The sequence below is a fragment of the Mus musculus genome, chromosome 15 (assembly GCF_000001635.26).
Source record: "Mus musculus strain C57BL/6J chromosome 15, GRCm38.p6 C57BL/6J".
Taxonomy (NCBI): Eukaryota; Metazoa; Chordata; class Mammalia; order Rodentia; family Muridae; genus Mus; species Mus musculus.
The window spans coordinates 44412342-44439996 of record NC_000081.6 but is presented as its reverse complement, the minus strand read 5'-3'; the positions used below and the strand labels follow the sequence as shown (position 1 = coordinate 44439996).

The 27655-nt window shown below is 38.7% G+C and overlaps 2 protein-coding genes and 1 non-coding gene across 7 annotated transcripts in view; 1 reads left to right on the top strand and 2 right to left on the bottom strand.

The window, feature by feature from the left end:
- Positions 1–1740: 1740 nt before the first annotated feature.
- Eny2 (ENY2 transcription and export complex 2 subunit) lies at positions 1741–11915 on the bottom strand. Of its 2 annotated transcripts, none has more exons than XM_006520758.3 (5): positions 11827–11915; positions 10361–10437; positions 7489–7559; positions 6024–6098; positions 1741–4385 (listed from the first exon to the last, which is right to left on the bottom strand). In XM_006520758.3, the coding sequence occupies exons 2-5, from the start codon at positions 10426–10428 to the stop codon at positions 4309–4311; spliced, it is 291 nt and encodes a 96-aa protein (XP_006520821.1). In that variant the 5' UTR covers positions 10429–10437; positions 11827–11915; the 3' UTR covers positions 1741–4308. The 2 variants fall into 2 exon arrangements, with proteins under 2 accessions (XP_006520821.1, NP_778174.1); NM_175009.3 differs by having other exon boundaries at positions 2312–4385; positions 11755–11886.
- On the bottom strand, positions 7296–7402 carry LOC115488583. Its single transcript, XR_003951719.1, has one exon. It is a non-coding gene; the product is annotated as a U6 spliceosomal RNA (small nuclear RNA).
- Nudcd1 (NudC domain containing 1) overlaps positions 11690–27655 on the top strand; it is a 53081-nt gene continuing 37115 nt past the window's right edge. For 2 of the 4 annotated variants that reach the window (NM_001113554.1, NM_026149.4), the window contains exons 1-2: positions 11690–12335; positions 19124–19278. In NM_001113554.1, coding sequence (NP_001107026.1) covers positions 12221–12335; positions 19124–19278 — 270 coding nt within the window. In that variant the 5' untranslated portion in view covers positions 11690–12220. The remainder of the gene's footprint in view (positions 12336–19123; positions 19279–27655) is intronic. The other 2 variants (XM_030248714.1, XM_030248713.1) reach the window with 1 other exon arrangement.

The following is a 27655-nucleotide window of genomic DNA, read 5'->3' as shown; positions in this document are numbered from 1 at the left end:
CTTGTGCTTGTAATAAACATGGCTCCAGCTCCTATACTTAGAACTACTCTGCGGCAACACTGCAGCATGAGTGTGGATCCTACATGCCTTAGTTCTTTGATTACTATTATCATTGTAAAACATGTCATTGACTGTCCAGTTCTGGGGTATTATATATGCTCTACGCTGTTTCTCTTTACGAAAGAACAGAGGAAAAAATATATGGATTTTTTTTGGTGGGAACAATAAAAACACTTTTATTTCATTTGTTAAGACTCCCTTGGGCTTGGGATGCAGCTAAGCAGTAAAACTTACCTAGCATACATGGGGCCACATGTTCATCCCCTGCACTACAATAAATGCCAGTTACTGAGCTAAAATCTATTCCCCTCTCCTGTTATAAATCAGTGAAATCAAACTATTTTGGGAACTGTGTATGCTATTTAAATCAACCTCCTGAATTATGGAATTGGCTTCTGAGAACGATAGCAACCTGACATCTACACCTTATGATAGCGGCCTCTTAGTTAGTATCAGCACATTCTGACGTTCTCACATTAAGTTTTAATCCAACAACACTTTCATCTTCAACAAGCTGGCCTCTAAATTGGAATTGGGCCCAGTAAAATGTGATACTCAGCTCAATTAAAGTGAGTCCCAGAGAGGATAAATGTGCAGGTGCCAGGGGCCCCCTTGTGGCTGATAAGTAGAGTAACCATAGGCACATATTGAATTTAATTGCCATAAATTTATTCTTATTTTTCTGTTGATCCAGTTAAAAGGCCATTTTAAGAATTCTCTGCTGAGTACTGAAGACAGAAAGACAAATGGGATACAGTCGAAGCCATAGGGAGTTAAGAGGGTAAAAATGACTAGATTTCAACCTTCCTTGCTAAGTACTATATAGTGATGTTAATTCTGGGAACCAAATTTGAATCCTTTGAAAGCATGCACCTATAAATGAACTCCCCTGCCCTAAAGACATCATTTTTTATGTGAATTTCACAGCAGCTAATACTATCTAGAAAATTCTGACAAGTATGTTATGTCTTTTCCACACACAAGAAAACACATATTTATAAATTTCTAGGCAAGCTAACATAAATCCATATATTCTCATTACCCTATCAGTATTTAGGTCTATTAATTCTTGCCAGGACACTATCCAAACAGTGAAACCAAGGCAAGAGTCATTCTTATCTGCTACCCAGTATCTTATGATTAATGAGATTAGAACCTGAACGATTTGATTGTACTTAACATAGTTTCATTCAATGTCTGTTCAATGGTTTCTGCTCAATAGTAGAAAATATGTAGGATTTTATGAAGTCATATTAACACAAGCTAGGCTTCTGCAAGGGTTAGACATGCGCAGGCATGTGTTACACACACACACACACACACACACACACACACACACACATACACACACACAGGATCAATTCCAACACCAGCTATTGAGCAGCTGTCACCGTTCTCTTGTGTTGGGTGGAACTTTCTATCAAGTTATGTAAGTGTTATATCCAGTTACCAACCAGTCCCTGGCTTGGCATTGCTTAACCAATGATACACTTGTAATGCCTAAAGTGACTGTATAAATGATTTAGTTGGGTCTTCTTTCCCACTATAAAAGAAGATAGAGTGATGACTATACTAGCCCATGCAGGCCTGGAACAAGTGTCTTAAGTTTCCAACACCGAGTGTGAAAGGGTGGAGGTTTCAGTGAATTCCTACTTTACATAAATCAATGAGAGCCAAAAGTGTTCACAAAGTTGATTTATTTACAAATACCAGTGATTCTAGATTCAATCTACAAGACATTTATAAGATGCCAAAGAGAAAGGTGGTAGGGGAGTCTTAGCATTGTTTTAAATCTAGGCTGTTATGGGCCCCAGAGGTGGCACACACCTGTCTTCCCAGCACTTGGGAGGTAGAGGTAGGAGGATCAGGTATTCAAGACTTACCTAGGCTACATAGCAAGTACAGAGAAAGCCTGGACTACATGTGACCCTGTCTCAAAACAAACCGGGGTGGGCGGGGGGCTGGGGGGGGGGAGGGAAAGAGGCCAAAAATACCATTAAAAACAAAACAAAAAAACCCTCCAAAAACCGAATCTATGCTCTCACCTTAAATTTCTACAAAGCATTTTAAACTTGGTTATTTTTCTCATTGTCAAGGAGTTTCCAAATGCCATTTTTTAAATCTTTTGGGATATTAAAATAATATCTTTATAAGCCTTTTCAGTTTGTTTCTATATACAGAATTATGAAGAACCACCCCTTATTTTTAATACTTTCTGTGTACCATGTAAGACTACTTTTTTTTTATAATTGGTAACAAAATGAAAATTCCTATTTAGAACATAATGAAACTGAAAATATTACTTTGGGCGAGATTTTGGGTGTACATATCTCAAGATCCAAATATATAATTCTGTAAATGACTCAATGACATTTAAACTTAATGTAGTGTGGACGATGAACCCTTTTCTCAACTGTACCTATATATTAGGACTTTATCACGTGCTCCTGTAGTGCTCACTCAGTTCAGTCACTGCCTTATCCATTCTTTCAGAAATGAGAATCATACAATGAATTTGTTCCCTCCCCTCCAGATGGGCTAACATCCCTGTGCTCCCAGGTCTCAGGATTCATGCTCAAGGCCAGTGTGAGGCTAGCTGACTGATGGAGGGACAGCCTACCTCAAAAATCCAAAAAGAAATCAGTGACAAGGAATTGAAATCATGAGACTGTCAGAACATTTAAAAACTCAAGCTGAACTCTGAAGGGAAAGTAGTAACATGATGACTTAAAGGGCTTCCTAGATGTTATGATTTTTGAGAGGTACTAAGAGATGGAACAATTTTTTTTTTTTTACAGACTGCAGAGATAGAAATACGTGCTAGATTTAGAGGGGCCTAGCTAGTATGCTGAGTTTGAATTTCATCCAGTATTGAAACATTTCAAGTAGGGGAAATAAATGACCAGACTTGAATTTCATAAGGCCACATAGGCAGGGAAACGATGAGGAAGATAGTGGAGGCACAGAGGAGTCACTGCAATCACTTGGGCTTAGGAGGGCCACAAATGATAATCCAAGTTTATAGCTGGCCCTCAACCAATCAGCAGCAGTAACACAAACACAAAACTAAGGATGTTTCACAAGTAGTCTTGTTTTTTCCCTCCGAAAAATAGCATTAATATTCATCTTGAGTCACTTGTGTCTGAGAGACCCCATGAATAAGGACTAAAACACAGGTAGTTAATAGGGGAGAATCTTACTGTTAAAGTATGGTCATTTAAAGGTGTTTGTGAACTATCCAAGGAAGTAGACCCACTGGTGGGCATATGGGCAGTGAGGCTAGAATTAAGTCTGGTTGTGAGAATGTTCAGCATATATCAATCTGTTGATATTTGAAACATGGCAGACTCACCTCCTGGGATTCAACCAGGGAAAACATATTATTAATCAGAGGACTCAGAAGAAAGTCCAACAAAACATTACTTAAAAGTTACATACAGCAAAAAGTACTCCACAAAAAGCCAGAAAGGACTTCCAATGGTAGGAAGCAGTGTGAGGAGGGGATGCAAAGTTCCAAGTGGAAGGGTGGCCAACATAATCACTCTGCGTCAAAGGTCACACTGATAGACAAGAGTCCATTAGATCTGGTAATCCTGATTGATGTCAGAGTAAAGCTAATTGGTAGAGATTATTTCCCATTAGAGTTCTTTCTTGACCTCAGAATATGGGGATGCAATTTAGAGATTCTGCTTTCAAAGTTCAGATGAGTAGAAAATGTGGTGTTCAGTCAGCTTGGAAATGTTCTGTCTTCCACTAGATGGTAATTTCTTTGAAGCATAAGGAAGGCACATACAGATTAAGTAAGACCCAGTCCTAACACTCAGAATTTGTAACAAAGAAATAGACAACCTACAGTACAAAGATGGAGCATCACAGTTATCAAATGTGAGGAATCAAAAGAGGAACAAACCATTTGTAGACAACCCAGAAAGGCGTCTCAGACGTTAGCACAGAGAATCACACATATAAATACTGGATAATAGTAATTGCTGGCATTTTTTATCTCAACATTTCTAGGCAATCAGTAATAAACAGAGTCCCATTTATTCCAAAATAAAAAAATTGAAACTCATTCATGAGATATTTATTAAAATAACACATTTAGGGAAAAAATCAATACAATGTATACATTACTGAAAACTGTATACCATCATACAAAAAAGGACTTTATTTGGGAAATCAATTTCTAATTATGGCAAGTTTTACTTTCAGAAATAAATCCACAGACCAACACATTCTAATTCACCCTTAAAGGCTGGCATGCTGAGCAAGGAATGTTCTTATTCTCTGTAGGAGCTCCTTCTTTACACTGTCAGGTACCAGGGCTGAAACAACAATTAAACATCATGTAAGAAGACTCCAACGATCACACGTGAATTTGACTTGACGTTTTATTAGAAACTACTACTACAGGGATTTCACAGAACTCTCATGGTTGAATTAAAAAATAAAAAGATAAAAAGATCAGACTTAACATCTAATACCTAAATGCATAGCTCATCAAGCCTGGGGAAATTCTTTAAACTGGATATACACATGTATGCCCCAGTACAGGGGAATGCCAGGGCCAAAAAGGGGGAGTGGGTGGGTAGGGGAGTGGGGGTGGGTGGGTATGGGGGACTTTTGGTATAGCATTGGAAATGTAAATGAGCTAAATACCTAATAAAAAATGGAAAAAAAAAAAAAAAGAAAATGCAAAGGCACACTGATAAATGTGACTTAGACCAGACTGACAGGTCACCTTGGGATAATCGATCTGACTGCAAAACTATCGACAGAGCCAGCATCTTTTCTTTAAAGATTTATCTGTTTTATGTATCTGAGTACACTGTTGCTCTCTTCAGACACACCAGAAAAGGGCATCAGATCCCATTACAGATGGCTGTGAGCTACCATGTGGTTGCTGGAAATTGAACTCAGCACCTCTGGAAGAGCAGTCAGTGCTCTTAACCTCTAAGCCATCTCCCCAGCCTGGAGAGGGAAATAATTTTTATTGTATTGGGGGTAGGGAGGGGATTAAGGGTCACAGCCAGCCTTCTTGAGGTTGTAGTTAAACGAATCCATGTACGTATACAAACACTTATGAAACTTTTAAAACAGAGGCTATTAGTTTGAGGTAAAGAGGGGCGCATGAGGTTAAGAGGGAAGAATGGCAAAGGTGGAAATGTAATAATCTCAAAATAGGCTCAATTTTACTGGATACCAATGGGCAAAGTACAAGATGAAAATGTTCAAAAAGAAACAGGATGTCTAAACAATGTTAACAAATTAAAAATAGAAAAAGAAATCAGAGAAAACTAGTTAAAAGTATAAATTCATAAAATGAAGAAATATTTTTCCAGATCCATACTTGAAAAAAGTTGTAAACAAGCTTTAAGAAAAAGGACCAAGGGGCTTTATAATTCCTTCTTCTCAGCAGGAATTCATATGCTGTAGTCATCTCCACACATTTATTTTATATTGAAATGATTTTGATTGTGGCTATGTGTAAAGATATCCTATAAATTCATCTAGTTTAGATGCTTTCACTTCTAAGTCTTAAATATGCATCACCGTGAATTACCAAATTCTTAATTAGACAATCAAGAAGACAGTTTCATTTATTTTTAATAAGGAAAGAGATAGTAGGACAATGACTCAGGACTGGAATAAATGTTGAATTATTAATATTTAGGTGGAATCAGGCCATATTTAATAAATTGTATAAGTGCTAGCTTTAGGTGGCACGTCCCTAAGATCTCATGTTAAAACTGATCTGCCTTACCAGTCATCAATCTAAGACTGTACACCACAAGTGCCGACTTATACCTATCACCTCAGCTCTTAGTCAGGACTGCTACACCAGTCCTCCAGGCAACTGCTCTTCAACTTCCCTCACAGGAACAACAACTCCTTGGAAAGGCTTTTGGATAGGATTTTTTTCCCTACTAAAAGCCGGTTTCCTGACAGTTTGTGCTCCTTACCTCTGCCTTTTGGAGTGATTTCAGCCACCAAGTCATCAACAGTAACGTGTTCTAGTCCTTTTTCTTTAATTACCTCTTATGCAAAAGCAAAAAACAAATCATATCATTTAAAATCATTATCTGTAAGAAAGATTTTCATAGAGGAAGGGTTAAAATCATGTTTTTAGAGTATACACTGGTCTTTAAATAAAAAGAGGAAACTTTTTTCTTTTTTAATGAAAATTTATAGCCTCATAAATGTATTAATCTCCAGATTATAGAAGTCTGTTTATACTTCAGGTAAATAACTTAAGCAAACAAAGAGCTGTAATACTAGGGTATATTAGAACTGGATAGTGCCAAATCCATCTTTTCTAAAAAGCTGGAACTGAACAGAGCTTACTGTGATAACATTACCCTTAAATGTACCAAGGAAACAAAATGTACTATTTGAGTCTACTTTATAACTTTATGGCCAAAATTAGGATGTAGAGCTACTGTGTTCATTTCTCTTCTCTAGCCTGGACCAAAGGAAATGATGAGGGAATACAATCAACATTTGTGGAACCCTGCTAGCTGCTTTACAACTTTAAATATCTATAAAGAACTCCTTGGTCAGAGGTGAGACAACCGAGGGATAAAGATTACTCATCTGTACACGGTGGAAAGCCAACTGCAGTCTTACAGGTTTGGATGATTTCAGCTTCCCTTTTATTAACACATCATAATGCTTTTTTATAGTTAATATAGACATAACCTATTATTTTCACTTGCAGAAAACATAGTAATATAAAGACAACTCATTAAAAATATCTAGAATTTCACTATAGCAAAAGTTGAACCTGATAAGGGATTCATTTTTTTAAATAAAGCATGTGCAATATCAACAATATCTACCAAAAAAAAAGTAAAAGAAAAAGGCCTTTATTTGTACATTGCTATAGTAAGTTTAATTCCCTGACAACATTGTTACAAATGAGTCCCATCTATCAACCACCAATGCTCACTGCATTGAGGGAAATTATATCAGGATTACTAACATTACTTAAAAACAAAGGAGTCCATCATTTGATCTTAGAGGATCTTCAAAACTCATGACAAACTTTTGCAAAATACATGAAAAATTTCTAAAAGCTCAGGAGTTAGTCTAAGGATATCACTGAGAAGAAAACTCTTACAATAGTATTAAATTTCCATTTGCTTAAAATGGCGTTTGAGGACTTACACTGTAGGATATGAACTATACTTTCTTTTTGTCTTTTTTTTTCCCACCTGGAAAAAAATCACATTTTAAAAAATATGGAACGCTTCATGAATTTGCGTGTCATCCTTGCGCAGGGGCCATGCTGATCTTCTCTGTATTGTTCCAATTTTAGTATATGTGCTGCCGAAGCGAGCACTGAACTCTACTTTCATATAATGGCTCCCAGAGCAACCCAGTTCAGAGCAACAGAACCAGCTTACTTATCGAAGTGAAAGTCATTACCTTTACAGTGTGCCTTTAGCTGATCCTTCCAGCCGCACTCAATTAATTTAGCTCTCAGCAACTCTTTGAGGCTGTTTAAAAGGAAATGTTTTCAAATTAATAGAAGTAAAATACTTTAGATAGGAAATGTCTGAAGTAATGCACTATTACAAACTGTTCAACTAAAACCTCCCCGCTTTCCATCCCCACACTTTAATTATGGTCTAATCTTGAGTCATTAGTTTTTTGATGTTACCAAAGTCAAATTTTGTCCTCACTTATCTTCAGGTTCCAATTCATTCACTAACTACAGTCTTTAGCTGCCCCACCTCCATACTGCAGCAATGACAAAGCTACTGTAATTTAATTAGCAGGATTTCCTTTTTTTTTTCATGCTGAAAATGCTGTACCGATTTGTGACACCAAGAAAATATTCTGCTACCCCTTTGCCATACCTATTTGTGTAAACTAAAACTCCTTAACAGAAATTACTTCCCAATTGAACTGTGTCACACTCAAGAGAACAGACTTGCTTTCCTTGCTTCTCTACTCTTTCACCATCTTTCAGAGATGCGTTATGTGGTATGGTTACTGTGATACCTGTTAGCCTTCCAATTTCAAAAGCCATAACCCAACTTTATGCTCTTTCCCACTCTCTCTTCCTCAAAATGACAATCTCATTCCTCTGGTTTGTTGGGTTAGAACTTGGGAATATGCTTCATCTAGCTACATTTCCATTGCATGAGTAAATCTTCCACTTCCAGTTTTAAAATGCTTGCCTACAATTCAAATGTTTCTCTGCCAAGAGTACCCTAGTTCCAGCCACCTTCTTACCTTGTCTGAACTTAGATCTAACTTACATCCACTCCCTGCCTCTTCCCTCAAGCATAACATTCTCTTCAAAATCTTCCAGTGCCTTCCCAACGTCCCCAGGATAAGTTCTAAGACAAATAACCTCTGTCTTCCCCTCAGCTATGCTGACTCCGTTTCCTCTCCCTTTACCTACTTTCTTAGACAGCACACTCAGGCAAGGTTATGTTAACACTGTGGCCACTGGAGTCCCCATTCTGTCATAGTCCTCTGATGTGCTATCAGATACTGTACCTTTTCTGTCTAAAACATCACCCTCCCTGCAGACCTCATGCTTGATTTTTACCCTGGCACTCTGAATCACCATGTGACATATTACACAATTATAACGTGTTTCCGGCCATTAAAATGTTAGTCCCATGAAATTAGACTTTACTATGTGTATCCTGGGCTCTTAACAGAGAATGGCACCTGACAGGCACTATACGAATAAGAGAGAAAACCACAATTCTCTAAGCATATACTGTCAACACCCCAGCACAGCATCTGCTATCTCTTTCTTCACATGGAGGTCTGTTTCTCCTTTGTTCTCCCTTCCATTTTGCTACTTTCTACCTTCACCACATCATCTAATTAATTTTTCTACCATCTATCTTGGTCCCTTCAAATCTACATTCCCATTGATAGAACAGTATCTACAATGAAAATATAATCTAGTCACTCCCTTTCCAAAAATCCTTACTAATTCCCATTATCCAAAGGTAAAGACAGAAACGTATGCTTTTGCAAGTAACTCACTCAGTTTCTGCTCTGTAAGAGAAAAACAAGCAAACACTACTGTGTCATTCTCCCTGTATAAATCTGGACAAGGTTCTTGTAATGTGAAATATGACCTGGGCACGGCTGCGCATAACTTGCCTATTACCTAAGCAAGATGGTAATCAAGTGAGGCTCTTTGCTGAGATAGGTACTCTGAGCTGGTGGAATGTAAATTTGGAACTGCTAATCTCTGCCACCTGTGGGTAGGGCCTGTTTGAGAATAAAGACAACAAAGACGAAAGCAGAGCTGAGAGAGGAAAAGATACATCTTGCAACAATATCTAAGTGCCTGGACTAAATGATGCATAAAAGCACCTTCAAATTTTCAATATTTTAATTAGATGGGCTTAAATAGTTCCATTGGTCAAAACAGTTCTGAAATTCAGTATGTTTTCAATGGCCAGAATTCTTACACAACAATTCATACTCCTGCATACTGTTCCAGCCACAAGCTTTCCCACTTTGCCTATATTGTGAGTTCCTGAGCACTTATCAGGTACCAAAGCTCTGGCAGCAGATTCTGCTGCTAGACTATCCTTTCCCTCTTTGACCTTGGGGACTGCAGATTCTTCTTCCACACTAGGTGAAATTCTTTTATTACTGAAATTTACTCAAACACCTCCAGGTAAAATGGAAGCAACTCCACAGTTCCTGACATTCCTTTGTACACTTGATTACCCTGCTCTGAGAGCCATTCTGTTTGTTTCTCAGCCCTTTCTTTAAACGTTTGCTCCTTAAATTAGGTTTTGAGCATAGCATTATACAATGGGAATACAAAGGTATCTCTGTCATGGAGGGTGGATCACACTGAAGACCATAAGCTAATGGAGTAGGGAGTGGATACAAGAGCTGGAATTTGAAGATACATAGCTGAGTATTTAAATAAGAGGAACAAGAAAGTCCTTCAGAAAATAGTAACAGCACATGCTGCCCCAGAGTTAAGGGCCTGAGGTAATTAAACACAGTTCTATAATAAAACCTGGGTAATATTCTCCAGCTGTAGATATTTGTGTCTTTGCGGTCTCTTTTCCACTTTGTTAAAAATGCCTTAGCAGTGTCACTGATTGCTTATCTTTGTATATGACACTTCCGAATCTGGTAATGCTGATTCAAACTATTACAGATGTTAAGAATAGAAACTCTGATAAGCTTTACTTTTCTGTAATTCTTTCCAGGTATGTTTTGGCCCTTGACACTTGAAATTCCTCCAATATAATTATTAAAGATGGTAAAACCTACTTTATTGATACAATTTATTACTCACCGTTCTCTTTCTCCAGTTTCTATTAACTTTTGGTTAATCGCTGCTCTCATCTGCGCATCTTTGTTCATCTTGCTAACCTGGACATCAACATGCATTTTGAGATACATAATATTTAGAAAAGTGTTTCCTTCTAAGACCTCTCTAGACAATCATCCTAATACATTGAACATTATAATAAGGAAAGGATGATAATTTTAAGTACCTTACATGGTATTATTATTCTTAGTACTATTTCCTGTATCCCAATTCCCTTCCCTCATAAGCTCTTTATTGTTTATTTTCTTTGTCTTTTTAAAAAGGGAATAACTACTATTATAATACCATTAAGCACTTATGTACCTAAAACTGAGAATATTTAACCCCCAAATTTGCTCTAATGACACAATTCCATTTTACAGATGAGAACACTGAGGCACAGAGACAGAATGTGAAGTCAGGTACTTGGAGTCCCACCTTATTTAATTGTACACTAATATCTGACTGGCGTTCATTTCTGCATCTTAACTGCATTCAATTTCTGGGTAAGCCATAGCATGCACACTAATAAAAGATACGACTATGAAAAATGAAATAAGACTATGTGCTTGCTTTACCCAATAAACTTCACGGAGAATTACAACTGCTACCCTAGCTTTGGATTTCATATCCTTATTTCTGAAGGGTAAGTAAGAAAACGAATTTCAAACTAGTCTTTGAGAAATTCTTCATTTTCAATAAAAAACAGACAACCAATGCCAAAATAGGTGTAGGGGAAAAAAAAAAAAAGCAAGGTTAACTTTTGAGCGCATTTTTGCCATTTAAAAGTCAGGTTTAAGTTAATGTTTTCCTACTTAGTGTGAATCTTCTTTTGTAATTCTCCGTCTTGTCTGTATGGAAATTCAGACTACAAAGAATTTTCAGAGTTGGGCTGCGCAAGAAGCAGGTGAACAGAGGGTTAATAACTAGGCAACGCTTTACTTCTGTAGTTGGGGCTTAACATTTCCAAATTAACTGCAAAAGTTTAGACAGTGTCATAGCAAGAACAGCAAAACTTCGTCTCGTCTTGGCCCCTAAAATCACGGATAGTGACCTTGGGCAAGTCACTTAATGCCTAAAGGCCTCAGTTTTCTCACTGGTAAAACCAGGGCGCTAGGGACTCCCTCCCGGTTCTGACATTCTTTAGGAAAATGCAACACGGCGCAGACAGCTGGAGAGGCGGGAGGGGAGGAGCCAGAAAACAAAGCGGGGACTGGCTCCCGGCCAACTCCAGCAGCACGCCCTGTCGGAGAGCCCTACAGGCCCGCGAGCGAGCGAGCGAGCGAGCGCGGGTCGGGGAAGCTAACGAAAGACAGCACATCGAAAGGAGCCTGGGCTGGGCCCGGGTCCCGGCCCTGAGGACCACGGGCATAGCTCACCACCATCACCGCGGGCGAGGGCCGTCCCTTCCCAGCGACGAAATGACCCTTGCGCTGACGACCGTTACCTACCACACTCTTCGGCTGCCCGGACTTAGACCCTCAGTAGCTCGGGCACCTAAGCACACAGAAAGCTAGACCACGCATTTCCGGGGCGGGATCTGGCCACCCTGCCTATAATGTGAGAATTCAACTAGCGCGGGCCGCCTTCTGGTCGCTCGGCCCTCTGGGTAAGGAAGTCCAGAGTCTGTTAGCTGACGTGGGTTCAGGGATCAAAAAACTACATTTCCCAGCATTGCAACAGAACCAAATTTCTCATGGACACTACACTTCCCAGAAGAGACGTGGCGCCGCAGAGTCGTCTGGGATGGGAACCACGCCGTTTCCCAGCCTCAGTTCCAGGAGTGAAGCGCGGACCTTTCAACAAGAGCTTTATTGATTCTCTTGCTGGGATCGGGGGAACGCGATGGAGGCGGCCAATTGCTCTCTGCGGGTGAAAAGACCTCTGCTGGATCCCCGCTTCGAGGGCTACAAGCTGTCTCTCGAACCGCTGCCCTGCTACCAGCTGGAGCTTGATGCAGGTGGGATCGGCGGCACCCTCTCGCACCCGGTTCCTTCTTGTTGAGGCTGCCATTGGCGCAACCCTCTGTCACTCCGGCTAGCCAGCCACCTCCTGCCGGTCTGCACCTAGAGCGGCCGTCCACGCGGGGACCCGAGGATGCCCCCTTTCCTTCCGCGCCTTAGCCGCGGCACTGTGGGCTGGCCTAGGCGTCCGCAGCTCAGGCTCGGATGTTCTCCGCCCATACATCTCTGGCTCCTGCTCTGAAGGTTCAAGTTGTCCTTCCTTCCCAAACCTTACCTTTAGTAAACGTGTTCGCTGAGAAGCCACACCTCCTTGGAAAGTCCCCAACTCCCTTTTTCCTTCTGACGCAGAATCATTTCTTGGGAGAGAAAAATTTCCACATTCAGTTAGCAGTTTCAAATACTCGGGTCCTGGATCATGCTACAATTTATTGAGGGCAAGTGATTTAGTGCGCTTACTGTTGCTTGCTGCTACTACTTATTTATCTGTAACTTCCTAGAGGCTATTCTCCTTTTTACAACCATAGGAATTGTAGTTTTGTTAGGGAAAGTGTCCAGGGATTTGTGTTTTTAAATACATGTCTCTGCAGATTCTTATTTTGATACAAGTTTTCCATAGGTTGTACTTTGAGAAATAGTGATCTAGAGGTGTTAGTCGACGTTTGAGTATCAAGCGTTACTTATGTATGTATCTATGTATCTTTTCTCTAGATTGTATCTAGATTGTAGGGAGTCTATTCTTGACTGTCCTGGCACTTGCTTTGTAGCCCAGGCTGGCCCAGAACTCACAGATAACCAGCTGCCTCTGTGCTGGGATTAAAGACATAAACAAGTAGACCAACAAATGCTTGGGTTTTTTGTTTGTTTGTTTGTTTGTTTGTTTTTAAAGTTTCTTAAGTGTAAAAGTAATTGTTGTGGGCCTGTTTTGTGATTCATCGAGATGATTACGTGATTGGTATAATCATGAGTACCTAATAAATCATAATCCATTCACTAATAAACATCTAATTACAGTATGGGCAAGTAGTGAGAGGAACGTGAGCAAATGTAATGGTCTAACTGAGTATGTTTTCTCAACTTGTTTGGAGACCTGGGAAAACTTCCGGTAGGAGTTGATGAGGGACTTGAGTTGTGAAGGAAAACAGGTAGCTGTTGGCTGGTATAAGAGGAGAGGTGCTTCCTTCTTTTTGTTCTTTCTCTTGGACGTTTTTTGTTGCTTTTCTTTCTGTGTCAATAAATGATCCGGCCATGTTTAGTTAGCCAATTGATTGGAAACAAAATTCGAAGGAACAAAACCTAATGGCTCAAGCCAGCAGGTTCTCCTCACTGCTCATTCAGTTACGAGTTGGCAGAGGCAGTTCTAGTCAGCTTGATTTGTCTAGATCACTTGCCAGATGATCTTGACTTGAGTCTTCCATATGGCTGGTCACCTTTCAACAGGCTAGCACAGGCTGTTTGCGGAAGTTAAGTCACGGTGTACATGCTGTTCCAGTGGCTGTCGACACATTTCCACTTGTTCCATTGGGCAAAGCAAATTAAATAATCAAGTGAAGAATTGCTGTTGGAAGACCCTAGCAGAGGGTGGAGATCTAGAGCGCTAAAAGTTGGGACAGTGAAAGTCTAGGAAATTATATTACTCTCTGTTAATGTGAAATCAAGGTACTAAACAGGTATAATGCCCAAGTTTCCTTGTGCCCTTGTGTAACTCTCTCTGCTGGCACCCACAGTCAGGAAATGAGAATGCTTACTCTCAACCTGATTTCTCTTTATTCAGTAGTGCTGCCCCCATTAAGATCTAGGTAATCTCTCATAGGTTTGCCCAGAGGCTTATCTATAAGATGATTTGGGATGGAGCTGGTTAGATGGCTCAGCAGGTAAGAGCACCCGACTGCTCTTACCTTGCTCTTACCTGCTCTTGAGTTCAAATCCCAGCAACCACATGGTGGCTTACAACTATCCCTAATGAGATCTGACTCCCTCTTCTGGAGTGTCGGAAGACAGCTACAGTGACTTACATATAATAAATAAATAAATCTTAAAAAAAAAAAGATGATTTGGGATCCTATGAAGTTGACAACCAAGATTAGAGCTGTCCATTTTTCTGCAAATCTCATTTTCTTTACAGCTGAATATAATGCATTTCATATACGTGCATCTGTGTAGCTTTCCTTTATTCAGTCATCTATTGATAAACATCTAGATTGATTCTGTTTCCTAGCTTTTGGGAAGAGAGCAGTAATGAATGTGAGTGTGCAGGGATCTCAGTGGTAGGATAGAGAATTCTTTGAGTATATGCCCAAAAGTATAGCTGTAGGGTCATAAGCTTTGGAGAAACCTCCATATAGATCTCCATAATGGCTATAAGTAGTTTAAATTTCCACTAGCCATAAAACGGGATCATCGGTGTGCGCTATCCTCTCATTTCTTATGGATGACACTGAATCTCAAAGTAGGTTTAATTTGCTTTTTTCCTGATTGCTAAGGATGTGAAACACTTTGATGTGTAGTGATGTGTGTTTTAGTTTTTTAGTTTGTTGTCGTTGTTATGTATAGTTAGCTATTAACTTTTTGTCTGAGTATAGAGCTAAAGACTTTCATTCTGTAGTCTGCCTTTCACTCTGTTAATAGTTTCTTTGCTGTTGAGAAAACATTTTAATTTTATATCATCTCGTTTATTATTTCCTGTGGTTATTTCCTGTGCTGATAAAGTATTGTTCAAAAGTTTTTTTTTTTCTTTCTGTGCCTATATCTTGAAATGTATTCCCTTTAATCTCTTGTAGCCATCTCAGTATTTCAGATTTTGATAGAGTTTGAAATAATTTTTATGTAGAGTGAATATAGTCAATAATTTAGGAGGGAAAGCCTTATCTGTTCCCATTCTAGCTCCCAAATAATTGACTCAAAGTCCTATTAAGTTTATTAACAAGCTTTAAACACAATGACTGGGCAGATGTTTGTCTATTCTAACTTTCTAAGCCATAGATAGGTCCCATGTTACTTGCAGTCTGAGTTTCCCTGGCTTGCTCTGTTCCATGTGCACCCTCATGGTGAATCCCTTGGTGACCTGCTCATCCTGACTCCTCTCCGATCCTTTGCTCAGGACCAATTCTTTCTCATTCTCCCCAGACACACCTCCTTCGGGACTGTCTCCCTGGAATCAGAAGTCCTGCCTTCTCTGCCCAGCCATAGGCTAATCAGCTCCTTATTAACTAATCAGAGATAATTGGAGAACATTCTTTATAAAGGATAGATAGAGGAGATGGTTCAATAATCATGACAGTGCCAGCATCTGGACTGTATCTAGATTCCTGGACACAGAAATCAGCTTCTGAATACACAGTACACAACACACACTCCCAAAACAAAACAAAACAGGTTTTATTTCATTCTTCAAGTAGGTAACAAGTGTGCCATTAGCATTTATTAAATAAGCTGTGTTTTTTCCAGTTATGTCTTTGACACCTGTGTGAAAAATTAGGCAGTCATAGCTGTATGGAATGATTTTTTTTGGTCTCTCACGTGTTCTCAGTGTCTGCCTTCATGCTGATGTCATGCTGTCTCTATTCTTATATTTCTAGAATAAGGTCAGGTATTTGATACCTGCAGTAATATTGCTGCTTAGAATTGTTTTGATTATTTGTAGTCTTATGCATATCCATGTGAATTTTTGGGTTCTTCTACTTCTATGAAGATTGCCATGGAAATCTTGAAGAGGATTGCAGTGAATCAATAGAATAATTTTGGTAATATATCCATTCTTACAATATTAATCCATCCAGCCCATGATCATGGACGGTGTTTTCATCATCTTATATCTTTCTTGATTTATTTTTTACTTTTTAAAGGGGTGATGTTCTAATAGGGAAACGGTTAAGAAACTTCTGATTTGTTTTGCGCTACCTAGGGTTCTTTATCCAAAGATGACAAAAACCATGCTTGGCTTATTATTGCTTAAAATCACTACTGCTTTGAGCCATTACAGTCTGATATGCTTCCTGCATTAGTACATTTCATCCACACAGTGGTGCTAGAAAGCCAGCAATTGGTTACAGTTTCTCTCTTATTTAGTGAAGTATATATTTTTAACCATCCCTTATAAAATAAATACTTCCTTGAACTGAAGGAGATGTTTCCATAGTCCCCAATCAGCGTTCTTATAATCTTAGGATTTTGCTTGTGACGTCTGAAATGTTTCCAGGCTTCAGCCACCTCTCATTTGGCTGACCTCAGCTCCTCTCATTTGAGTGACCTCAATGGCTTCTTAATGGTTTTGCCCCTTTTCTGCTGCAATCAGTTTTCCAAATCATTGTTTTTTACATACTCTCTCAGGACTCAAGTGTGAATCTTACTCTCCTGTTTAGAAACCAATGAATTCGTGCTTACTTCCTTTATAAAGGAAGAAATGAAGATAAAGTGTCTTATAATCAATTTCTGTGCTCATTCTTCAGCTGCATTTGTTTGCAGCTGTTCTTGGTATGTAGTTTTTATACTTTGCAAACTAGTAATGGTTAGTTCTAATTCTCATTTGACACAGCCTGGAATCACCTGAGGAGGAAGTGACAGGAGTAAATTGCTTAATTTGCCCTGTGGGTGTGGGTGTGAGACTTTTTGTTTATGTATTTATTTATTGTAGCTCAGGTCATTTTGATAGGAAAGCATACCTTGACTGTGGTAGCATCATTTAATGGGTTGAGCCCTGGTTTGAGTGACAGGGATAGAGCACCAAATGTGTATTCATTCTCTGTGTTCCTGACCATGGATGTGAATAGTGGCTTCATGTTTCTGAATTGACTTCCCTAGCAATGATGGGTGGTAACCTGGAATTGAGACATAAATAAATACCCTTTCTTCCCTAAGTGGCTTTTATCAGAGTTTTATCACAGCAATAGGAAAGAAAACTAGGACTTTTAATCGAATGCGTATCTTTTTATTTCCACTTTTTTCCTGTTTTTTTTTTTTTTTTTTTTTTTTTTTTTTTTTTTTTTTTTGCTTAGAAAGGGTATTATGTAAAGTTGTATTTCTTCAATTAATTTTTTCTTCTTGGCTCTGTCCTGGAAAGCTTTTGTTAATCTCCTGAGTAGGTCAGTTCTCTTCTATATATCCTTGTGGAAATTGTATTTTTTAATATAAGATTTAATTATGTAAAATTTATTTTACGGTGTGATTGCTGGGTTAGTCCCCTTCGCTTTGCTTGAGAGGTGTGGTTATCTATTTATTATCTTGAGACAGAACTTGCTGGCCTCTAATTCACAGAGCTCCATGTGCCTCTGCCTCCTGGGTGCTGAGATTAAAGGTGTGCACCATCACACCTGGCCCATTATCCTTTTTCTTACAAGATCCTAAGTTCTGAAAAGGTAGATAGAGTATGTTCCCTTTGTGTATCACTGGTATGAGTGGTGCTGATTAAAAGACTTGCTAAATAAATGAGTGAATAAATATGTAAGCCAGGACTCAGGGCAGGCATTGAAAATAGGAAAAGTGGGGCTGGAGAAACAGCTCAGCAGATAAGAACATGTGTTGCTCTTGCAGAGGGTTCAGTGCCAGGAACCTGAATGGTGGCCTATGAGCATCTGTACCCATAGTCTAAAGGATCAGATGCTTTTCTCACCACAGGCACCAGACATGCTAGTGGTACCCATACATTCATGTACACAAACACAAGTACACAATAAAAATGAAAAAGAAAATAGCAATGGTATGATGTCCTTTGTGGGTTTTATTGTCAACTTGACCTAATTGAGAGTTATCCAGAAGAGGGCATGTCAATTGAAGTGTTGCCCATTTCATATTGACCTGCATCTCTGTATGTGAAGAATTGTCTTTATTGTTGATTGATATGGGAAGACCCAGCCCACCATGAACAGAGCCACTGCTGGGCAGATGTTTAATGGTATATGTATACAAAAGCTGATGGAGCACAGGTCAGAGGAAGCAAGCCATTCCTCCATAGTTTCTACGTCAGTTTCTGCTTGAGTTCCTGTCCTGACTATCATCGGTGATGAACTGTGACCTGGATGCTGGAGTTACCCTCCCTCTCTGAGGTTGCTTCTGGTTATGGTGTTTAGCACAGCAGCAGAAAGCAAACGAAAGCAATGGGTAAAAAAGAAAATTGTTGCAGGGAGAATAGAGTTAAAGTGAGTTTTATAGTAAGGTAACATGTAGGCTCAGTGACACTTAATATTTCTTGTTACAACATTAATTAATTGTACAACATGAGCAGTCCCGAGCTGCAAGAATTTGGAACTGCACTGATAGGCAGGAGTGTGAGGGAGAGACCATATTTTTTTAATTCAGAATTAGGAGAACAGCTAGTGTTTTAGTTGAGAGAGTGCTACTCTGTACATAGAAAAGTTTATGTATGTCCTAACTATGATATTGTTTTATTCCATATAATTGGGAAAGATGGAATATGATGCTGAAGTCACTATTTGTGTTTACACACAATTTTCTAACTTTATAATCATGTAATAAAGACATTGTCACTTTCTTTGTGTGTGATAAAGATGAATGTTTTAAAAAGCATAAAAATGCTTTATCAATGGACACTTGTTTGTTTGCCCATAAAATGTTGACTATTGTACTTCAAAATTGTAGAGGTACATAAAAGAAAAGGATTGTGCTACGAAAGACCTGCCTGTTGTAGCCTCTGTAGCTGGCATTAACTGTTTCTGTACCCTGTAGGCATTCTGCAGAAAGGAATGATCTGAGATGCAAGTTTTAATGATTATGTTTATATTTATGCATACAGATATATGTAAATATATATTTGTATATATGTGTTTTTCAGCTGTGGCAGAAGTAAAACTTCGAGATGACCAGTATACATTAGAACACATGCATGCTTTTGGGATGTATAATTATCTGCACTGTGATGCCTGGTATCAAGACAGTGTCTACTACATTGATAACCTTGGAAGAATTATGAACTTAACAGTGATGCTGGTAAGAAACACATGCAGAGGAAAAAGACAGATGTCATCCTGTTTTCCTTACTGTTTAATCTCTGAATCTGATGTCCAGACAGTCAAGGTGCACATACCTTTGGAATGTGGAAATCTGTCATCAAACTGTAAGGCTCCTCCCCTTCTGCTTACCTCAGTTATAGCTTTTCCTCTTCTTGATTTTTATAATCCCCTGTGCCCATCCATTTCCACCTGTGTGGTATAGCCTCAATATAATAATGGATTACTTCTTTTCCATTTCATTTAGTGTTTACATTAGGTAATTTAAATTAGGTTTGGTTGTTTGGGTTGATCCCTGTTGCATTATAAAATACTCCTTTTTTTCCTGTAGGTCTTGGGAAAAAATTTGCCTTCAAATCTTATTTGTCTTATAATAATAGAGTCCTTAAATTAATTATATTGTAATATATGTATATATATATAGTCTTATATTAATAGAGACTTAAAAACTAATATTCTGGCTAGGGAGAAATCTCAATCAGTAATATTCCTTTTATTTCTATATTGTGTAATAATTTGAGGAGTATTGGTATTACTTCTTTGAAAATCTGTGCTAAAACCTCATGAGGATCTGAGTTCTGTATCTAGCATCTATATTGCAAGCCCTGGTGTGGTAGCACTCCCTTATAATCTCAGTCCTGACAAGGCAGAGATATGCACTTCCCTGCACTTGCAGTAGTGTACAGTGTCAGAAAAACACCACCAGAGGTTTACCTCTAGCCTCCATGTACATACAAGCAAATGTGCTTATACATGCAAGTGCACATACAAAGTGCTGTCTTTTTCTTTGAATGTATCAAAATTTTTTACCTTAAAAGGGTTAAAGTGTGTCTCATAAATAGCTAGTAGTTAATTTGGATAATGGTTTGTCTCTTACTGATTTTTCCCAAAAAACAACTCTTTGTTTTATTGACTCTTGGTATTGTTTTTGTTGTTTTGTTTTGCTTGTTGAATTTATTTCTCTTTTACTGATTTCAGTAATCAATTATTGATAATGAATTCTGTAATTGATTATTTCCTGCTGTTTACTCCTTTTGTGTGTGATTTCTTTTTGTTGTTATAGAGCTTTTAGGTGTGTTAGTTTCTAGTATGAGATTTTTCTAATTTTTTTTTGTAATGTTGGCACTTAGTTCTAAGAATTTGGCTCTTCGAACTGCCTTTGTTGGGTTCCATAATTTTGAATATGTTGTATATTAATTTATCTAAATTAACAAAATTAGAAATGAAAAGAGACCCATCCTTCAGTCTCAGCTCTGAAGGACCATCCAGAGACTGCCCCACCCAGGATCCATCCCATAAACAACCACCAAGCCCAGACACTATTGCTTATGCCAACAAGATTTTGCTGATAGGACCCTGATATAGCTATCTCCTGTGAGGCTATGCCAGTGCCTGGCAAATACAGAAGTGGATCCTCACAGTCAGCTATTGGATGGAGCACAGGGTCCCCAATGAAGGAGCTAGAGAAAGTACCCAAGGAGCTAAAGGGGTCTGCAGCTCTATAGGAGGAACAACAATATGAACTAACCAGTATCTCCAGAGCTCCTTGGGACTAAACCAGCAATCAAAGAAAACACATAAAGGGACTTGTGTCTCTAGCTGCATATGTAACAGAGGATGGCCTAGTCAGCCATCAATGGGAGGAGAGGCCCTTGGTTTTGGGAATATTCTATGCCAGTATAGGGGAATGCCAGGGCCAGGAAGCAGGAGTGGGTGGGTTGAGGATCAGGGGGAAGGGGGAGGGTATAGGGGATTTTCAAAGAGAAAACTAGGAACATTTGAAATGTAAACAAAGAAAATATCTAGTAAAACAAAAAAGTGAAAGGAAAGGAAAGGAAAAGAAAAGAAAAGAAAAGAAAAGAAAAGAAAAGAAAAGAAGAGAAAAGAGAATCATAACAACAAATACCGAGAAAATCCAAAGAATCATAAGGGCATACTTTAAAAATCTCTACTTCACCAAATTTGGAAATCTAGAAGAAATAGATAATTTTCTCAATATATGCCACTTACCAAAAGTTAAATCAAGAGCAGGTAAATAATTTAAATGGACCTATAACTTCCAGTTAAATAGAAGCAGTGATTAAAAACTTCCAACCTCCACATCAACCTATAACCTCCCCACGCCCCCCCACCCCCCAAAAAAAGACTAGCTGGTTTTAGCACAGACTTTCAAAGAAGAATTAATGTCAATACTTCTCAAATTATTACACAACATAGAAACAGAAGGAAATTTGCCCAGTTCATTTTATGAGGTGTCTTAATTAGGGTTTCCATTGCTTTAACGAGACACCATGACCAAGATAACTTGTATGAAGGTAAACATCTATTTGGTAGGGCTAGCTTACAGTTTTAGAGGTTCAGTTCATTATCATCATGGTGGGAAGATGGCAGTGTTCAGGCAGACATCGTGCTGGAAGAACAGAGTTCTACCTCTTGATAAGACAGCCAGGAGAAGACTGCTCTGTCTCTTCTACACTGGGCAGAGCTTGAGACTAAGATCTCTCAAAGCCCGCCGACACAGTAACACACTTCCTCCAACAAGGACACACCTGCTAATAGTGCCACGTCCAATGGGCCAAGCATATTCAAACCACCACATGAGGACACAGTTATCCTAATACCCAAACCACATAAAGACCCAACAAAGGAAGAGAATTACATGGTGAACATAAATATGAAAACATTTAATAAAATATTTGCAAGCTGAATCCAAGAACATATGAAAAACATCATCCACCATGAAGTAGACCTCATCCCAGAGATGCAGAGATGGTTGAACATACATAAATTGATGAATGTAATCTACCACATAAAAAAACTGAAAGACAAAAACTACATATCATCTTCTTGGATTCAGAAAAGGTCTTTGCCAAAATCTAACACACCTTCATGTAAAAGTTCTGAACTTGCCGGGCATGGTGACGCACGACTTTAATCCCAGCACTTGGGAGGCAGAGGCAGGCGGATTTCTGAGTTCGAGGCCAGCCTGGTCTACAGAGTGAGTTCCAGGACAGCCAGGGCTACACAGAGAAACCCTGTCTTGACACCCCCCCCCAAAAAAAAAAAACCCAAAGTTTTGAACTACTTAAGAATACCAGGGAGATATACTTCAATATAAGAAAGGTAGTCTACAGTAATCCCATAACCAACATGAAATTGAATGGAGAGAAACTCAAAGTAATTTCACTAAATGCACGAATAAGACAAGTCTGCCCACACGTATTCGGTGTAGTGCTTGAAGGCTGAGCTGAGCAATGATACAATTGAAGGAGATCAAAGGGCTGAAGATAGGAAGGGAAAGATGCAGAACATCTTTATTTGCAGATGATATAGTACATATAACTAACCATAAGAATTCCATCAGGGAACTCCTATAACTCATAAACACTTTCAGCAGAGTACATACAAATTCAATCACAAAAATTAGTAGCCCTCCTATGTACAAATGATGAGCAGATTAAGAAAAAAATCTGATAAATACCCTTTATAGTAGCCTCAAATAATATAAAATATACTGGGATAACTAACAAAGCAAGTAAAAGACTTGTATGATAAAAGCTTCAAGTCTGAAGAAAAATTGAAGATATCAGAAGATAGAAATATCTCCTATATTCATGTATCAGGATTAATTCAGTAAAAATGGGCTTCCTATCAAAAGCGATCTAAATAATCTATGCAATCTACATCAAAATTTCAACACAGTTCTTCACAGATCTTGAAAGGACAAGATTTGCAGCTTCACATGGTAACACACACACAAACACACACATACACACACACACACACACACACACACACACACACACACACACATACACATATACACACACACAAATCAGGATAACTAAAAGAGTCCTGAATGATAAAAGACATGCAGGCGGGATCATTATCCCTGATTTTAAGTTGTACTACAAGGCTATAGTAATAAAAACAGCATGGTATTGGCACAAAACAGACACCAATGGAATAGAATAGAATACCCAGGCATAAATATACATGCATATAGATACGTGATTTTTTTTTTTTTTTTTAATATAAAGAAGCCAAAAACACATCCTGGAAAAAAGACAGCCTCTTCAGCAAATGGTGTCACCCTGTACAAAACACCAAAGACCTCACCGTAAAACCAAATACATTAGATCTGATGGAAGAGGAAGGGGGTGAGGAATAGCATTGAACTCTATGGGACAGGAAAAGACTTTCCAAACAGAACACAGTTAACATAAGACACTAAGATCAACATTAATATATGGAACCTCATGAACTGAAAGATTTCTGCACTATAAAGGACATTGTCCTTTGGAACAAAGTGGCAACATATACAATGGAAAAAGATTTTTGCCAACTACACATTTGATAGAGGGCTGTGCTGGATAGTTTTATGTCAACTTGACACAAGCTAATGTCATCAGAGAGGAGGGGACCTCAATTAAAAAAAAAAAGAGTCTCCATAAAATCAAACTGTAGCAAGTCTGTAGTATATTTGATTGGAGATGGGCAAGCTCGTTGTATGGGTTGCCATCCCTGGGCTGGAGTCCTGAACTTTATAAGAAATCAGGATTAGCAGGCCAGTAGGCAGCATTCCTCTTTGGCCTCTTCATCAATTTGGTCTCCTGCCTCCAATTCCTGCTCTGCTTGAGTTCCTGTCCTGATTTCCTTTGATGATAAACTATGATGTGAAAGCATAAGCCAAAAAAGGCAACAACAACAAAAAAACCCTTTCTTTCCCAAGTTGCTTTGGTTATGGTGTTTCATCACAGCAATAATCACCCTAACTAGGATAAAGGATAATATTTCAAAATATATAAAGAACTAAAGAAACAAGATATCAAGAAAACAACCAAATTATCAGTGGGATACCGATCTAAACAGAATTCTTAAAACTGGAACCTCAGATCGCTGAGAAACATTTAACTTAGATAATGGAATATTATGCAACCATTAAATAATGAAGTGATTCATTTCACGGGTAAATGGATGCACTAGGGAAAAAAGAAAACATTCTGAGTGAGATATCCCAGTTTGAGAAAGACAAATATGTATGCTTATGTGTAGATAGTGGCTGTGGGATTAGGAGGGACAAATAGATCTCCTTAGAGATGGGAAAGAGAATAGACTAGATAGTTACATATGGATGGTAGAGGCTGGAATGGGAGGATCAAGTTGGGAAGAGAGAGGGGCATGAGGGAAGGAATAGCGGGATAGACAGCTAAAATTAAGGGGCATTTGAAGGGTAGTATGGAAACCTAATACAGTAGAAGTTTCTTAAAATATATACGTGCATGGAGGTGTTCTAACTGAAATCTCCAAATAATGGGGGAAACACAGCCCCAACTGGCCATCTCTTATTACTAAATGATGCTTCTAGTTCTGGAATTGGGTTATATCTAATGGAGTTGTGGGTCAAAAGGGTCCCATGGGAATCTCCAAATAACCCAAGATGTTGCCAAGAGTATAGATTGTTCTCTACAAACAGACAGAAAGTCCCCATTGCTAAAAACAATACCTACAGAACTCATTGAACATGGAGAAGTTGAGCTGGTGCCCAACTACAGTTTTTACCCTTATGTGCTAATATTGATGTCTTTTGTACAGGAAGGTACTTTGCACGGTGCCAAAAGAGAAACATAATATGAATCTAGCCACAAACCCTTTGATCTACAGTGATGGTCTACCTGTATAATATGCTATGCGGTGGTGACACAAAGCTTGTGGGAGTGACTAACCAATGTCTGATTTGTCTTATGGCCCAGTCCACAAGATGGAACCTATATTTGATATTGTTTGGATGGCTAAGAATGTGAGACTAGATAGCCTTAACATTGGATAAAATCGAATACTGCTGTCCTAAAAAACAATGTAATCAAAATATGGAAATATGACTTCTAATGACATTCTGCTATTCTCATAGATGAGTGCCTTGCTCAGCCATCATCAGAGAAGCTTTCTCTTGTAGCAAATGGGAACAAACACAGAGACCTACAGCTATATATTACACAGAAAGACAGATCTTGGAACACATAGCCCTGAAAAGAATATCTCCATCAAATCCTTTCCGTTCAGTACTTAGTGGAAAAGGAAGCTGAAAGAGCATAATAGCCAGAGGGCACGGAGGACGCTGAGAACAGAAGGGTCTCTAAATCAACATGAGCGAAACTCCAATGATGTCACAGACAACAGCATATGCAGGGCCTGCACAGGTCTGCATCAGGTCCTTATGGCTCCGTGACTGCTCTCTGCTCCTTGTGTCCTTCTGTACAGTGCTCCTACAGTGTTGTCTGTTTAATTGACTGTTTCATTTAAATTTATTTAGCAGTTAATTCATGCTAGGGCGTGGTGTTGGTATGGAACTTTAGAATAGGCAAAGTGTATATATGTGTATGTGATTTACTAAAGTATATGTGATTTACTAAAAAATGCAAAGGAACTTAGCAATGTCCTGTTAACCACATTTTTGCTCTGTCTTCACCAATACTCATTTCTTGTGCAAATTTCCTCATTTATTTAAAGCCAGGTGAGCATGAACACTGCTCTTAAAAATGCACCTTTATCTTTCACCACCTTGTGCATGATACTCCAGCAATATGAAACTGGTACAGTTCTGAAAGCCATCCATTCGTTACTTGCGGGATTTTTTTCTTCTGGTCACATCCACTTGGCCCATGCTCTTAATCTTCTGTCAGGCTGCTTCTGAGTCTTCACATACATAAGTCTGAGTGAATCACCGCTTCATCTAAGAAGCTGTGCATCTCTCCTCTGTTGTTCAGCAATATTCACACCGTCAGTGCTCAGATAGGCCTGGACTCCATACTCCTTTACCAGAGCCTGGCAGCTTTGCATGGAGCGAAATATTTTAACTTAATAGTCGTTTGCTACAGCTACTTACTTTTTGCTCTCCTTGGGAAAATTGCAGTAATTGGGTAAAAATACAAGTATGGCTATCTTCCGATAAAACTTTATGTATAAAGTGAGTCAGAAATGACTGATTCAGTATTGCTAGCTAACCTCTGGAGTAGACCATGAGTCGTTAATACATTTCTGTGAAACATCATCTTCATTATATTACTACATGTGCTAGTACTAACTTTTATATTAGGAGTTTATTTTTAGTTTTAAATTAACTTAGCAAAGTAGTGGATTTCCATCTATATCTTGTTTCGATTGCTTCTCCTTCCTGCTTTACTCTTCTTGTTCTCTCTGTCCCCCTTTCCCTGCTGTGCCCTTTAGCCACTGGGATTTCCCCATCCACTTTGATGGATCGTCTTCCCCACTCTCTTCTCCCTTAAATCTTTCTTTCTCTAGTCACACGAGTCTCTTTCTAGGTCCCTGGCTTTACCCATATTTACTCCCATCTGGAGACACATTTAACAGTAGTTTATCTGTGCCTGGATTATCTTGTGATACAGTATTTTCCAGTTCTATCCATAATTTCATAAATAGCATTGTATATGTGTTCCACATTTTCATTATCCATTCATCTGGTAGACATGTAGCCTGACTCCATTTCCTTGCTAATGTGACAGTGTTAACAATAGATTTGCAAGTACCTCTGGTTTTTGTGTGTATGTCCAGAAGTGGTGTAGCAGGCTCGCTTGTTAGCCCTGTGGCTAGTGTTTTGAGAAGCCCCATACTGGTTTCCATGGTGACCACACTGATACCAATAGTAGGTAAAGATCCTGTCTTCTACTCTTTCCCAGTGTTTGCTTTCCTCACAGTGGCTCCAGGTGCAGCTCTCTGTTTTCATGTATTCCATATAATTTTTGTCTTTGTTATTTTGTTGGTAAAAGTTTCTCTCCAAATCATACAGGTTATATATATACAGGCATACAGGATAGCAACCAACTATGATGATATATAAAACCAATTCTAGAACTTGATTTTATTTTATGTAAAGCTTAATGTGCCTTCCCACAGAATGCATTGTTTGCATTCCAGGTATAATAGTCATTCCCTTAATTCTAGCCTTTGTATCGGCTGGCGAGGAAAGCTGCCAGATAAAAACCACAGGCCTGTGGGGTCTACAGATAAGATTGTATTTCTGAAATAATCACTTACACTATATATGCATTTTTAACTTTGTTAAATAATTTCTTAAATTGTATGTCGTGGTCTTTGGACGTTATGGCTATTGACTTGACTTTGGTGAGGAAGGTGAGCAGAGCAAGCCTTTTTACCAAATCTAAGGGAAGAAGCGTGGCGGTTGAGAGGCGTTGAGGTGGCCTTCCCTCTCTCTTACATCCTTTCTTTCTATAAAAAGATTCAAACTACTTAAATCAAACTGCCTCTTTTGGTCTTTGTCTTCTGAATAGTGTCTTTAAGTACTTGTATTATGTGCTGAGGATCAATTTGGCTTACTT

Coding starts and splice junctions, on each gene's coding strand:
- Eny2 (NM_175009.3), bottom strand. Junction 6,099..7,488: donor GCTAAAGGCACACTGTAAAG/GTAATGACTTTC, acceptor CTTTTGCATAAG/AGGTAATTAAAGAAAAAGGA. Junction 4,386..6,023: donor AATCACTCCAAAAGGCAGAG/GTAAGGAGCACA, acceptor TTGTTGTTTCAG/CCCTGGTACCTGACAGTGTA.